General features: G+C 40.1%; 1 protein-coding gene across 6 annotated transcripts in view; it reads left to right on the forward strand.

The window, feature by feature from the left end:
- VCL (vinculin) overlaps positions 1 to 12,394 on the forward strand; it is a 61,744-nt gene extending 49,350 nt beyond the window's left edge. For 3 of the 6 annotated variants that reach the window (XM_063338315.1, XM_063338316.1, XM_063338320.1), the window contains 7 exons: positions 715 to 1,017; positions 1,594 to 1,718; positions 2,024 to 2,209; positions 5,183 to 5,392; positions 7,628 to 7,831; positions 8,455 to 8,559; positions 9,173 to 12,394. In XM_063338315.1, the coding sequence (XP_063194385.1) occupies positions 715 to 1,017; positions 1,594 to 1,718; positions 2,024 to 2,209; positions 5,183 to 5,392; positions 7,628 to 7,831; positions 8,455 to 8,559; positions 9,173 to 9,319 (1,280 nt within the window). In that variant the 3' untranslated portion in view covers positions 9,320 to 12,394. The other 3 variants (XM_063338317.1, XM_063338318.1, XM_063338319.1) reach the window with 2 other exon arrangements.
- Positions 12,395 to 12,888: the final 494 nt, after the last annotated feature.

The following is a 12,888-nucleotide window of genomic DNA, read 5'->3' on the forward strand; positions in this document are numbered from 1 at the left end:
TCCTAGCAGTGTATCCCTGTAGCAACCTGAGGGTTTTGTGCATAATTTTGGCATGTTGAATGAGGACAGATAGTTAAGTGGGGGTAAGAAAACGTGTTCAAAATGATGTAACAGCTTGGTGAAAGCAGGGAATAAAGCAAAGCGACTGATGTACTAAATCTTGCTGAGACACTTAAATGTTTCAGTCCTTCCAAAGTGCAGATCTTTTACACTGGTCTGCACATTTCCTGACTGTATACTACCTCCTTCTCCATCCCCGTAATTAAATTGTGGGCATTTTAAATCTTACTACCTTGACACTATATGACCCTTAAGTGAAAGCACAGCCAGAGGGTTATTTGCTTTTGATTGAATGGGAGAGGTACAAAAAGTACTGAATATGCTTAAAGAAATTTGGTGGGAGGAAGGAGTGTCTGCTGCGTATGCTGTGTAAGCCAGTTCTTGACTCAAGTAACATTCCACGGTAGATACGTAAAAGGTTGAGATGTCATTAGTGGGAGCAAGCCTGACCAAGGGTACTGTGATAGACGTACCGCATAATCAGAAGTAAAACTACAGTAATACATTTGGTCTGATTCCCATGTCCCCTTCCACCCCTCCCCACCCCCCAGTTTGGAAATACTTACTTTTCTTGTTGTGAACAGTGTCTGGAATACCAAATATCCCTTTCCGCAGATGAAACTAGAATATTAATGTGTTGAACTTTTATTCTAGGGTTGGTGGATGAAGCCATTGATACTAAATCTCTGTTGGATGCATCGGAAGAGGCTATTAAGAAAGATCTTGATAAATGTAAAGTTGCCATGGCCAACATGCAACCTCAGATGCTGATAGCTGGTGCCACCAGCATTGCTAGACGAGCAAACCGCATCCTACTGGTAGCGAAACGGGAGGTTGAAAATTCAGAAGACCCTAAATTCCGTGAGGCAGTTAAAGCAGCCTCTGATGAGCTGAGCAAAACTATATCACCAATGGTAATGGACGCTAAAGCTGTGGCAGGCAACATTTCTGATCCTGGTAAGGATTCAGTAAGCTGATTACAAATGTATTTTTGACTGGCTGAAGATGATGTGAAGTAGTGCTTATTTGGTCTTGTACTGCTGTGTATCCCCTTTTATGCAAGTTCTGTGTACCCTTAAATCCCAGAATGGTGAAATCAAGGTCACACCACTAACTGCTGAATCCTGACCTTTGTCCAAGACCTTTGTCACGTTCAAGGGAAAGGGATTCAGTGTTCCAGTTTATTATGTGATTTCATAATCCTTATTAGAAGTATTTGTTACTAGTTATCAGTAGTACTACTTTATATAAGAAAATATCACATGACTTCTTTTATTCTAAAAGCTGTTTTGGGAATTACTTTGGCTAATTGATAGTGACTGTTACTCAGCCTAGACTTTGTTTTGTTCCTGTTGTGCTTAACATTTCAAACATGTAAATTCACTGTAAACAATTTGGTAGTTTTTAAACATCTTTTTGTCACAGATATAAGTGTACTCGGCACAGTGCATTATAAAAGTAATTTTTTTGGGTAGTATTGCAGTTTTAAGTGTTACAGAATGCTGTTAAACCGGTAATGGGATTTTTGTTCAGGTTTGCAGAAGAGTTTCTTGGATTCTGGATACAGAATTCTGGGAGCTGTGGCCAAAGTCAGAGAAGCCTTCCAGCCTCAAGAACCAGATTTCCCCCCTCCTCCTCCTGACCTTGAGCAGCTTCATGTAAGTGCAGCAGTTTGTGATACGATACGCAGTTGTCACTGACGACGTGTGGATTGCACGCTGAAATTACTTCAGTATATCTTTATTCCTTAGAAATAAAATGCATTGTCTGGCCAGCCATGCGTACAAGTAGCTGTAAGTCTAAAAAATACCAATCCAGCTTTCAAAAGAAGAGATTAAAACATGGTGTTTCCTTTAACAGAGTGCACTTGAAAAACTGGCAAAAGGCATGAGCTCAGTTGAGTACCCATTACTCACCCTGTGTACTGTTTCATTGCACTGAAGGAGATTTTTGCCTTTCTTAGCTGACTGATGAGCTTGCTCCTCCAAAACCACCGCTTCCAGAGGGTGAGGTTCCCCCACCCAGACCACCACCACCTGAAGAAAAGGACGAAGAGTTCCCAGAGCAGAAGGCAGGAGAAGCTATTAATCAGCCCATGATGATGGCTGCTAGGCAGTTGCATGATGAAGCCCGGAAATGGTCTAGCAAGGTAAGAACTTGTTATGTGTGTCTCGTGCCAAAAGGAATATTTTTTTAATTTCTTTTTTTAGGATCAGTGTGTTTGGTCCAAAGTCAGCTGCCTCAATGACAAAGCATAGTCTTCTATAGACCAAGTAGTAAAACCACTGCCAGAGGAGGAATTTAAAACCCTTTCAAGTTCGGAGTAAGCTAGGGTCAACTGTTCTAATGCTCAGAATTGCTGGGATGCTTTATTAACATACCTCTGAACACAAATGTGCCTTGTGCGCTAAGCTGTTTGTGATCCTTGATACGAGTATTGCCTGGAGAGCCACTAGTGGTTGTGCCTTTCTAGGCTGACAAGCTGATGGATTGCTATATTTAAGTGACTTCAAAAAGTCTGTATGGATGTTGCAGATGCCAGCTGCAGGAATCATGAGCCGGTTTGGCTTAATTTTGGAAGGAGCTGCAAGTTACTTCGTCGTTAATCTGGTGCATTTATGATTGGAAAAGTGACCATATATAGATGGCCTTATCTCATTCTTTTTTGCAGTGAGTCACGCTCGCTATTATGGCCAAAATCCTTCATTTCCTTACCACTTCAGTGCTACGACAAAGCAATGTGAATTTGTCAGTCTTATAAATGCTAATATAATTTTTTTGCTTTCCCTTTTTTTTTTCCACAAAGAGCCACATTTTTCCTCTGGCAGCAACTGAGTAAGAACTTTAGAGATTTAGGCTTCTGCAGGTATAAATTAAAGGTCAGAATTTGGGTTTTAAAACCTCCACTACTTTTTCCCACCAAATGGGATGGTGAATGAGAAGATAAACTCGAATAGCTTACAGAGTCAACTTTAGTGCTCTGTGCTTAAGGTTCATCTGTTTTAGAAGTACAGATAAAATACAAAAGAAGTCCTACAAATCCATTTCAGTGTTTCTTCCATAAAATGAAAAGCTCTGTTTCCTCCCATGCTTATGGATATACCAAATACATATTTATATTACTAAAGGGGTAGTATTGGAATAGATTTGTCATCTCAGAAGGTAGTTTTGAGGCCAAAAGCTTTCATTTCAGCTTCCTAAAGGTGTTTTGATGTTTGAATCCCAAAGTGGTAACTTAACAATACAGAGTAGCTAATAAAATTCTTTTACTATAGACATACTAAATTATCTATATACTATATACATTCTAAATTAAATAGTGCAACTGTTAAAATATTTATTTATCAAAGCCAAGCAGCAGACTTTAAAACTGCTTGCCGATTATGAAAGAGCTCTAAGCTCTTTAAAAAGTGTCTTTAGATTATAAAACACTATTTTCATTGCTGTTTCTTTAATTTGACACCAACAAAGCAGTAAGTTAGCCTAGCGTTTGTCCTTCTAATACTTTTTTAAGTCCCATTTTAGCAATAAGAGTAAAGGTATTCTGACAGTGTGGTTTTGGGGAAGAAGTTTTAAAAACATTTTGGTAGTCTCTGAAGTCATTTATTGGGTGGAAGTGATGGACAGTGCTACTGCGGAATATGGGTTAGACCTGAGAAGACAGAAATACAAGATCTTGCTCATACAAAATCACAATAGACTCTGTGTCAACTCTCTTCTGCTTTTTTTGCCCAGTTGCATTAGTCTGCTGGTACTTTACCATGTGTTACGCAATGCGGGGGGACAAGTACTTAGTCTTTGTAAAATTTTGATAACATTCTTCATTCTTATAAGGTTTTAAAATCAATTTGTTTTTCCTCTTTTACGCTTCCCTGAGTGGATTCTGGGCTTTTATGTACTCCATTTTTCTCATGGAGCACAAAACAAATGCTGCCTAATGTTTTAGCTTTCCCTGCCTTTCCCCCTCACTTGGATAAATCAGAAAATGAGGGATATTTGGAAACTCTTAATTAGGTTCAGAGTTAAATAGAAGCTGTCTTTGAAGATGAGTTGATTTGGCACTATATAAAAGATTCAACTTCCTTTCAAAACTTCCGTGTATTTTCGTTGGTGTAGATGTTTGGTTTTTTTTTTCCTATAAAAGGCTGTCTCTTAAACAAAACACAGTTGAAAATGTGTAGGGTTTGGTAAGGGTAATTTTGACTTTATCACACTTGGCTTTAGTAAAAAAAATACAGCTAGTAAATGTGGAGAATATTTTTGTATTGAAATGCTGCTGTATTATAAATGCCTGTATTGTTATACTACTTACCTCTTCCTTGTGATCTACCCTAACACAATATATTTGCTTGAATCCTTTTTTTTTTTTTTTTAAGGTAATGGATACAACATATTGTGGCAAAACAGTATCATATGCTTCATAATCCTCTTATTCTAATTCTGTTCAATCTTTTTTTTAAGAACTGTAGTATTCACAGCATTCATAACATTCAGTATCACCTCTTCTTTTCATAACCCGGTTTTGTTAATTTTCATGTTATTTGTGGTACTTTGATACTCACTGCTACAGTGTCCCCCACCCCACTTTCTTCCTTTTTTTTCCCCTCCCCCCTACAGCAGGCAGTGTCAGTGGTTTTTCCGTGATCCTGCTTCTGTCTCTTCTTATCACATATATGTGAATGGGCTTCCATACAAAGCTTTCCATCTGCACAAATACCGCAGTCATCAGCTGCTGTGCCTGCTTCTATGCAGTCAAAATGGCTTTCATTGAAACAGAAAATCCATTCATTTCACCGTTGTCTTGCCAGAAAAATGTTGTTCTGCAAGTCAGCCTCTGTCTGTAGAAACTGTATGCTCATGTGAAAAACATTGCTGCGTCTTTGAATTGTAACGTCTTAATATTTTTGGTAACTTTGGTTCACAGGTGAAATGTTTGTTTCCTCTGCTAATCTTGTGTTCCTTCCCCTTCCCTCTGACCTGATCCTAGAGCTGTCTTGCCAGATCCTGAGAGACCAAGAGGATGATTTGGTCACTAAAACAGCTCAGTTCATGCTCTTCTACCAAATCCTGCTTCTTGTACTAACTGTCCCCTGTTTCTCCACCCTTGCTGCCACCTGCAAAGCCTGATGTGACTGTGATTAATGAAGCGGCTGAGGCTGGTGTAGATGTAGATGAGGAGGATGATGCAGATGTTGAATTCACTCTCCCCTCTGACATTGAAGATGATTACGAGCCTGAGCTGCTGTTAATGCCAACCAATCAGCCTGTTAACCAGCCCATTCTGGCTGCTGCTCAGTCTCTACATCGGGAAGCAACCAAGTGGTCTAGTAAGGTACTCCCGAGTCCCCCGGGGACTGATCCGTGTGCATCCAGCCATTTGGAACGCTGACACACTTGCATCACTCTTGATCCCTGCCAGGCCCCGCCATTCTGAATGAATAAGTGTGTCTGCACTTCATTTTAAGGACTGAGAGTGGCTTCACAAGTTTGCTAGATCTGTTTGTCACTGCTGGATTGAAGCTTGATTTGGGTCACTTATTAATATTTAAAGGCTTTCTCTCCCTTTGCATCTGCCTGTTCTTTGTTATGGCAGTTTTCAAATTGTAGTAGGGGTTGCCTTCCCTCCCCCCCCATTCTTTTTTCCATTCATTTGGGCTGCCTGGGAAGCCATGGTTAATGGTTTCTAATGACTTCCAGATACAGCAGAGTATACAGCATTTGAGAAGTCATTTAATGTGTCTATTGTGCTTTGCCTCCCTCGATGCCATCCATTAGAATACCTTCCAACAAGGAATGGCTTTGTATGGCAGTGTTTATGGAAGAGGACGGACCGACTGACTGCTGGCTTGCACTTGGCTGTATTGCAAATGCTGGTCTTGAGAGAATTCGCTTAGGAAGAAGCTGCACTGAATGCTGTTAGCTGCTGAATTGAGATTGTGTTTTCATGAAACCAGTGGAAATCTAACGTGAGGTTCAGATGCTCACAAGTAGCCTGTCTCTTCTGTCTAAGCACAAATGTTTGCAAGACTGGTCACTTTTTATAGCATGCTGCAAAGAATAAGGTTGGTGTCCCGTAACAAGGCTTAGGGGTGTGTGTGGATGTTTATGTATGTGTGTGTATATATTTACATAGCTAGATATACTAAACTATTTTAATAAAAAGGGCTTTTAAAATGTTCTTGTCCTTTTCAGATTCTGATGCTTGGATAACTTGTTAGAGGGCTTCGTAAATGACACTGGTCCTAATTTCTTGATCCTCCTACGTGAAAACATGGAAAAGCTTTGTGTTATGCTGTTTGCATCCTAACTGGTTATAGTAGCAAATTGTTTAGCTCTTAGGTCACGGTAACAAATAGTTGAGCTTTTTGTGTCACCTGTATCTGTAAAATATCTGGGATATCTTCTTGAATTTGCTGATAGCGAGTCATGGAAGTATGTGCACAGGGCTAGAGATTACATTTGCTAAATTGGGCTCTCTTTGCTGTGTACTCTTTGCTCCGAACTTCATCAGTCATTAATTGTGGAATTACACTGAAGAAAGAGTGTGCTAATACTTAAACTTACTCTGCTAATATTTCATCCACACAATAGGAATGCTTCATGGCACCAAATAATTCACTTCTGTCTAACAACTTTCTACAAAGTTGAATCTGAATATACTAACAGACTACTAACAGTCCATCATCTAGATCTGCTTTTTCTTGCACTAGGTTTCTCTCTGGAACAGTGTATAAGAAATGGTTTTGCCTTGGTCATACTTAATTCACCTGTTTCGGATATTTCTCAAGTATTTCTGTGACTGTAATTTTGATGTACAAGAAATCTGGATTTTAATGTAAGAAATAACACTAGATTATCTTTTGAAATACCATGTCCTTCTCTCCTGGAAGCTTTACTTTAAAGGGAGAGATTTTGTCAAAAAAGAAGACTTATTTTCAAGGAATAACTTTAAAAAAATAAAAAGAAAAAAAAAAGTAATAGTTGCATCTCATTTCCATATTACCTGTGACAAAAGTTCTGTATGTTACAGATTTTCTTCCACTTCTGCTTTTATCCATTCATCCAATCCTAGCAGTAGAGCAGCAGAGCTCATGCTTTAACAACTTCAGTTTCAGATGCCACCGAAAATTTTATGCTCAACTGTTATGACTACTGTATTTAACTTAGTGCTATTTGGTTTAACAAGCTATTTAGCACACTTTCTTTAATTTAAAAGTCATTTTTTTTTTTTGGGAGGGGGAAATCTGGAATTTCAAAGGCTAATAACATGCTTTATCTTAAAACCTAGCCAGCAGAGCAGTAACTCTCATTCCATGGACAAACTAACACTTTTCTTACCACTTCTTTTCCAGTTTTGAAGCAAACTTTTTTCCTGAGTGTTAGGAAGAAAAGTGTCAGGAACATATAATGTAGTACAGATCTTCCCTGTTCCTTGAAGAAACCTCTTCTGTGTTCGCAAATAGCCCTTCTTGAAAGGGTTGCTACCAAAACGTAGACTGCTCTTTGGTCATGACTTCTGTGAAGCTTCTGTCCTGGCACGAACGCTGACTTGTGTTGTTCTCTTCAGGGTAACGACATCATTGCTGCTGCTAAACGAATGGCGCTTCTAATGGCCGAGATGTCGCGCCTGGTGAGAGGAGGGAGTGGGAACAAGCGTGCCCTTATTCAGTGTGCAAAGGATATTGCTAAGGCCTCGGATGAAGTCACTCGACTGGCCAAAGAGGTGGCAAAGCAGTGCACCGACAAGCGCATCAGAACAAACCTCTTGCAGGTAATGAGTTCACCTGTAAATGCCTCAAATACTTCTTCATTTATTCCGCTCTTAATGTGCGAGCGCAGGAGCTGTGGCAGTAAATCACGCATCTTTCCTTAGCTTGTAAAGTTTTGTCAAGTTCTGTGTCTGTTTTTAGATCCCATGGTCGTACGTACTCTGTAAAGTCAGGATTTGTTTACAGGTGAGTGGAAGATGCTGGTGCCTAAAGAGGTTTTGAAAAATCCTGTGCTGTGAACACTGGTCTGTTCTAAGCCTCCATTGCTTTGTGTTTCATCTCCTCATTCCTTTGTATCAAAGAATAGTTGTGGAAATATAACACTCCTTAGTTTTTCAGTCACAGCCAAATACAGATCCTCCCATTCCTACACAAGCAGACCCTTGAGGAATGTCTGGAGGAAAGGAAAAATGTTGGCTCCATCCCAAAAATGCCTTAAGCAAGCAAAATAAGATTCAAGTATCCTTACCAATACTTGTCAGAAAGTCTCGACGGTTATAAGATCCCATCTATGCTTATTCCCTATCTAAGAGTAAAACAAAATCAAAAAGTTTATCTGAAAAGACAACAGATAATGTTTGGGTTCAGTTTACAGTGTGAAGTGTGTTTTATCTCTGTTCCATAGGTCTGTGAGCGAATCCCAACCATCAGTACACAACTCAAAATTCTTTCCACCGTCAAAGCTACCATGCTGGGCAGAACTAACATCAGCGATGAAGAGTCGGAACAGGTAAGAGGTGTAAAAATTGATGGTAGCGTGGAATTGTTGATCGGTTCTATAGGGAAGAATATACGACATGTAATATCAGACGTGTTGTGGGAACTCAATGCTTGGAAGCTTACCTCGGCTGTTTAGTAAAGATAATTTTAGTATTGCACCTCGGTTTCTGGCTCAAAAGCTACGGTTTAATAGAGGAATATCAATCCTTCCCAAGCCAAAAGGCTTCTCTGGTTCAAATTTTTATACGAACAACTTCTCAATCTCCTTGACTTCACAGTAAAAAGCGAGCTAATGAGCTTGCTTCTACAAATGCGGCAGGTTTGACACTGGAGGAGTATTAGCACCCTCTGGTGGATCGTAGTGAGAATATTTTATTCTTCGACACTACGTTTTCATTCAGGTTTTGCACAAATATATAGTGAGAAATGGGAAAGTCTTGTCATGAGTCAGGGTAACACTTGCTGGTTTCCAGTGGCCAGTTGTTTCGTTTTTCATAGTAAATGAAAGTCCGCAATCGAATGACTTAATGCCTGTGCTGGGGGTTCTCATACATAATGGGTTTCCACGCTGCTGTTCTCGACGTGGCAGTTACTAATACATTTGACATTTTCCTTCTTGACAGGCAACGGAGATGTTGGTTCATAATGCCCAGAACCTCATGCAGTCTGTGAAGGAAACTGTGAGAGAAGCTGAAGCCGCATCCATTAAGATAAGAACAGACGCTGGATTCACTCTTCGCTGGGTCAGAAAGACCCCATGGTATCAGTAAACACTTGCCACATAAGTATTGTTTTCTGTAACATAAAATGCCTTTTTTTGGAAACAGAAGAGATATATTAACAGCAAAAGGTGCTGTATACATGAGCTTACGATTAGCTTATGCTAATGGCCCATTCTAAGGGTATGAATTACATGAGAATGCATTTCAAATGTCTTCGGAACGCATTTGATATCAAACACCTCAAAACTGCTTCCAACAGTAGACAGTTCTTATCCTTTTTTTTTTTCTTTGAAGATTCTCTTCATGAATTCTGTACTGCAGAAGCACATTTCATTTATGCACTGTATATTCCAGTAGTTTCCATGTAATGATATAAAACATGGACCTCACTTTAAGCTTGTGTTGAGAGTCTAGGACACTATTGGTTACCTGGCAGTTTTTTTAGGGACAATCATTGATATAGAAACACTCAACTTTTCAATAGGATTTTAGCTGGCTGTTTTTAAACCATACAGAAATGATGGAAGGTGTGGGGTTTTTAATTAAAAGGAGGGGGGGGCATGTCAGCAGAATAGTTGTAAACTAATGATTAAAATTCCATCTCCAAAATGATATTTTTTTGCTTTTGATTTTTGCCTGGCAACAGAACTTTAACAAAAACTGGAGCTGTCTTTGTCACCCTCCTGTCACCCTGTAGGTCGGCATTCCAGAATTCTCGTGCTGTACTGACATGCTTTGCAGTGTATGTTAGTGGCACACTGTCGACAGCTTGAGTCAGGGCTGGAGACCTTAAATCACGGAACTCACTCTTTCTTGCTCAATTCAGTAATGTATTGAGATGAAAAATCCTGGTTCTCTTAAGCTAGCTGTGTGTCTAGGGCCAGCAAATGCCCCATGCTGGCTCTTTCCTTTTGAAAACCGAATGAGCACATGCAGTTATTCTTTTTTTCCTCCTCTTTCCATCTAATGTTATTCCATCCGCTCAAGATGGAAATTAAAAGATAAAGATATTAGAAGAGACCTTTTTCCTCACTGCCCTGGTTTCCAACGACGCATAAGCTTTTTGAAACCCAGGCACTGCAGGGACACGAAACCCTTTTCAGGCAGTCTGATGGCTACCAGCAAGAGGTGGTTCCTAATGCTGAACACACTAGGATATTTTTACTGGTTTTCACGTTTGGAGGCTCAAAATCTTCTTTCGAGTTCTAGTAATAGTGAAGTCAACAAAGTTACTGTATCTTTAAAAAAACCTAACAAACCCACAACAATGAAACGCCACAAAATCCCCCCACTCTGTTACTAAAATAGACTTGGGATGCTTTTATTCTTCTGTAATTAAACACGCTGTCATAGAGATACATATATATGTACACACACACATTAATTTAATTGCTCCATAGTCTCTTTTGGCATGTGGCGGAAAGGAGAGCGAGTGTGTTAGAATGAGTCTCCGTGCGTTTGCAAGGAACACTTGCAGGTTCCTGCCCAGATCAGCACTCGCCTCGCGCTGCCCTCTTAATCTGCTGGAAATCGATGCAGGATCAAACCACCTTTTAATCAAAGTGCCCTTGTGGAAGAACTGCTCAGTCTTAACAGCTCGAAGAGACACACCGGACAGTCCGCTCTCCTTTACCTGTCTGCAACAGTTATTCTACAGTTGGACTTCCTCCCCTCCACCCCCCTTCATTGCACTGTTATTCAAAAAGGGAAGTTAAACTATATCATTATAATCCATCTGCCTCAAACTGATGCTAGCAAAAGAAAGCATGTGCTCGCCTTTCATTCACTCCTTGCGCCTGCGTATTGTGAAATACGCGGTACTTGGGGTCTTTTCCTCAGTTTTCTCTTCCTGCAGTTACCTGCAAGAGGAAGAGGAAGGAAGGGGTGCCGGAGCCTTAACCTGAATGTCTCGCATTTGGTTGGTTTATACCAGATCTTTAACATAATTGTAATGTAGTAATTTCTATTTAATAGTAAATAACACTGAATAGGTAGGGGTTATTTTTAAGGGATTTTCTAAATAGTCTTCCTATATTACTTTTTGATGCTCCTCACATTTCTTCCCCCCCCCAGTTCAGGCTTCTCTGTGAGATTTTGGTTTTTTTTTAGCGTCACTGTTTAGTTGCTTGACTGATATTAATGCAATATTACTAATGCCTTTAATACATAATTGTTTATGCCAAAGATCACTTTTTGTTTATCGAGGAATGTTTGCAGGAAAGTTATGAGTCATGGTTGCCTTTGATATTCTTCCAGAATGTTTGCTATAAGCTCTTAAACTGTTTTGTAGAAGCTGAAATACTCGTCCAGCTTATGCAATTGCTGCTTTTTTGAACACTATTGGTCTTCGGACCTGAAATGCAGCAAAAATTTGCAAAAGACCATGAATGTCACTTAGAAATGTTTTACCACTATAAAACTTTGTTTATAAACCAAAATGTATTGTATAGTCTAATGTTTTCAACCTTTCTTTGGTTCTGTTAAAACAATAAAACTGCATTTGTATAAACGTCAGCTCGTGAGTGTTAATGCCAAGGGAGCGGTGGAGAACACTGCAACAACGAGAGGAGCAAAAAGCCGAAGCAGCAGAAATACTAAAGCCAAAGAACAGTGGTTTCTACATATTCTGAACAAAAAAGTGCAAAGTTCCTCATCAGCAGGAGATTAAAGCAAGTTGTTTCTGTCTTTCATGCCCATAAAATGAATAATTAAGGAACTTATTGGAAGCTGTGGTCCAGTGGGTGAAAGCAGGAGTTTTTCCAGAGGCCTGATGGTCGTCTGTTCCTGTAGCACTGAACAAGGTTCTGGAAACTTGAAACGAGATTTGCCTGATCCTGTCAATAAGGGAAGAACTGCTGCTCTGGCCAACACCTCATTTATCTGAACTTTACTTCACAAATTGAATGGAAGGGCGATTAGCATGGAACCACTGTCCTGTTCCTTTCACTTCTTCACAGTAAAAACCTCTTACAAACACTTTTTCTTGATAAAAACTTCTACCAGCACACATAATGTTCCAACTTTGTGGAACCAACATTTATTGGTGCTGTAAGGACCAAACACAGTCCCACAGTGCTGGAAGGCATCTTGGGTTTAGTAATAAAAGGTAAACTTTGGATTTCATACTGTTCACCCAGTTCTTTGCGTATCTGAGAGAGGATGAGAGCCCCAGGGCCAACTGCCTTTGCCAGCTCTCCCAGAGCGGACACCTGGGGAAGGGGAGATCAAAAGCTGGCAGTACTAATTCCTCAATAACAACATCCCCCGATTCCTGAAGCTGTGCTATTCATACAGGTGCTGGTGCAATTATTTTTTTTAACAGGGAGAATACGAACACAGTCCCGGCTTCTGCAGATCCTGCAGTCGAGTTTCCCGTGTTTGGAGAACTGGCAGGAGCCAGCACACCCACAGCAAAAAGCTGTAAACCTCACGCAACAAAAACCATTTCCCTGACAAAACCCATCCTCGTGCTCAGGGTGGTTTCCTACCAGGTGAGTGTAATTCTTGATGACAGTGACTTCTGGTGGTGTGTGGTGTGTTCTCAAGGTCGGATCAAAGCTTTTCCAGAGGCAGCAGCTTCGTGCGTGCTTCGCTGGTGCCCGAGTTACAGCAGGTTG

The sequence above is a fragment of the Chroicocephalus ridibundus genome, chromosome 6 (assembly GCF_963924245.1).
Source record: "Chroicocephalus ridibundus chromosome 6, bChrRid1.1, whole genome shotgun sequence".
Taxonomy (NCBI): domain Eukaryota; kingdom Metazoa; phylum Chordata; class Aves; order Charadriiformes; family Laridae; genus Chroicocephalus; species Chroicocephalus ridibundus.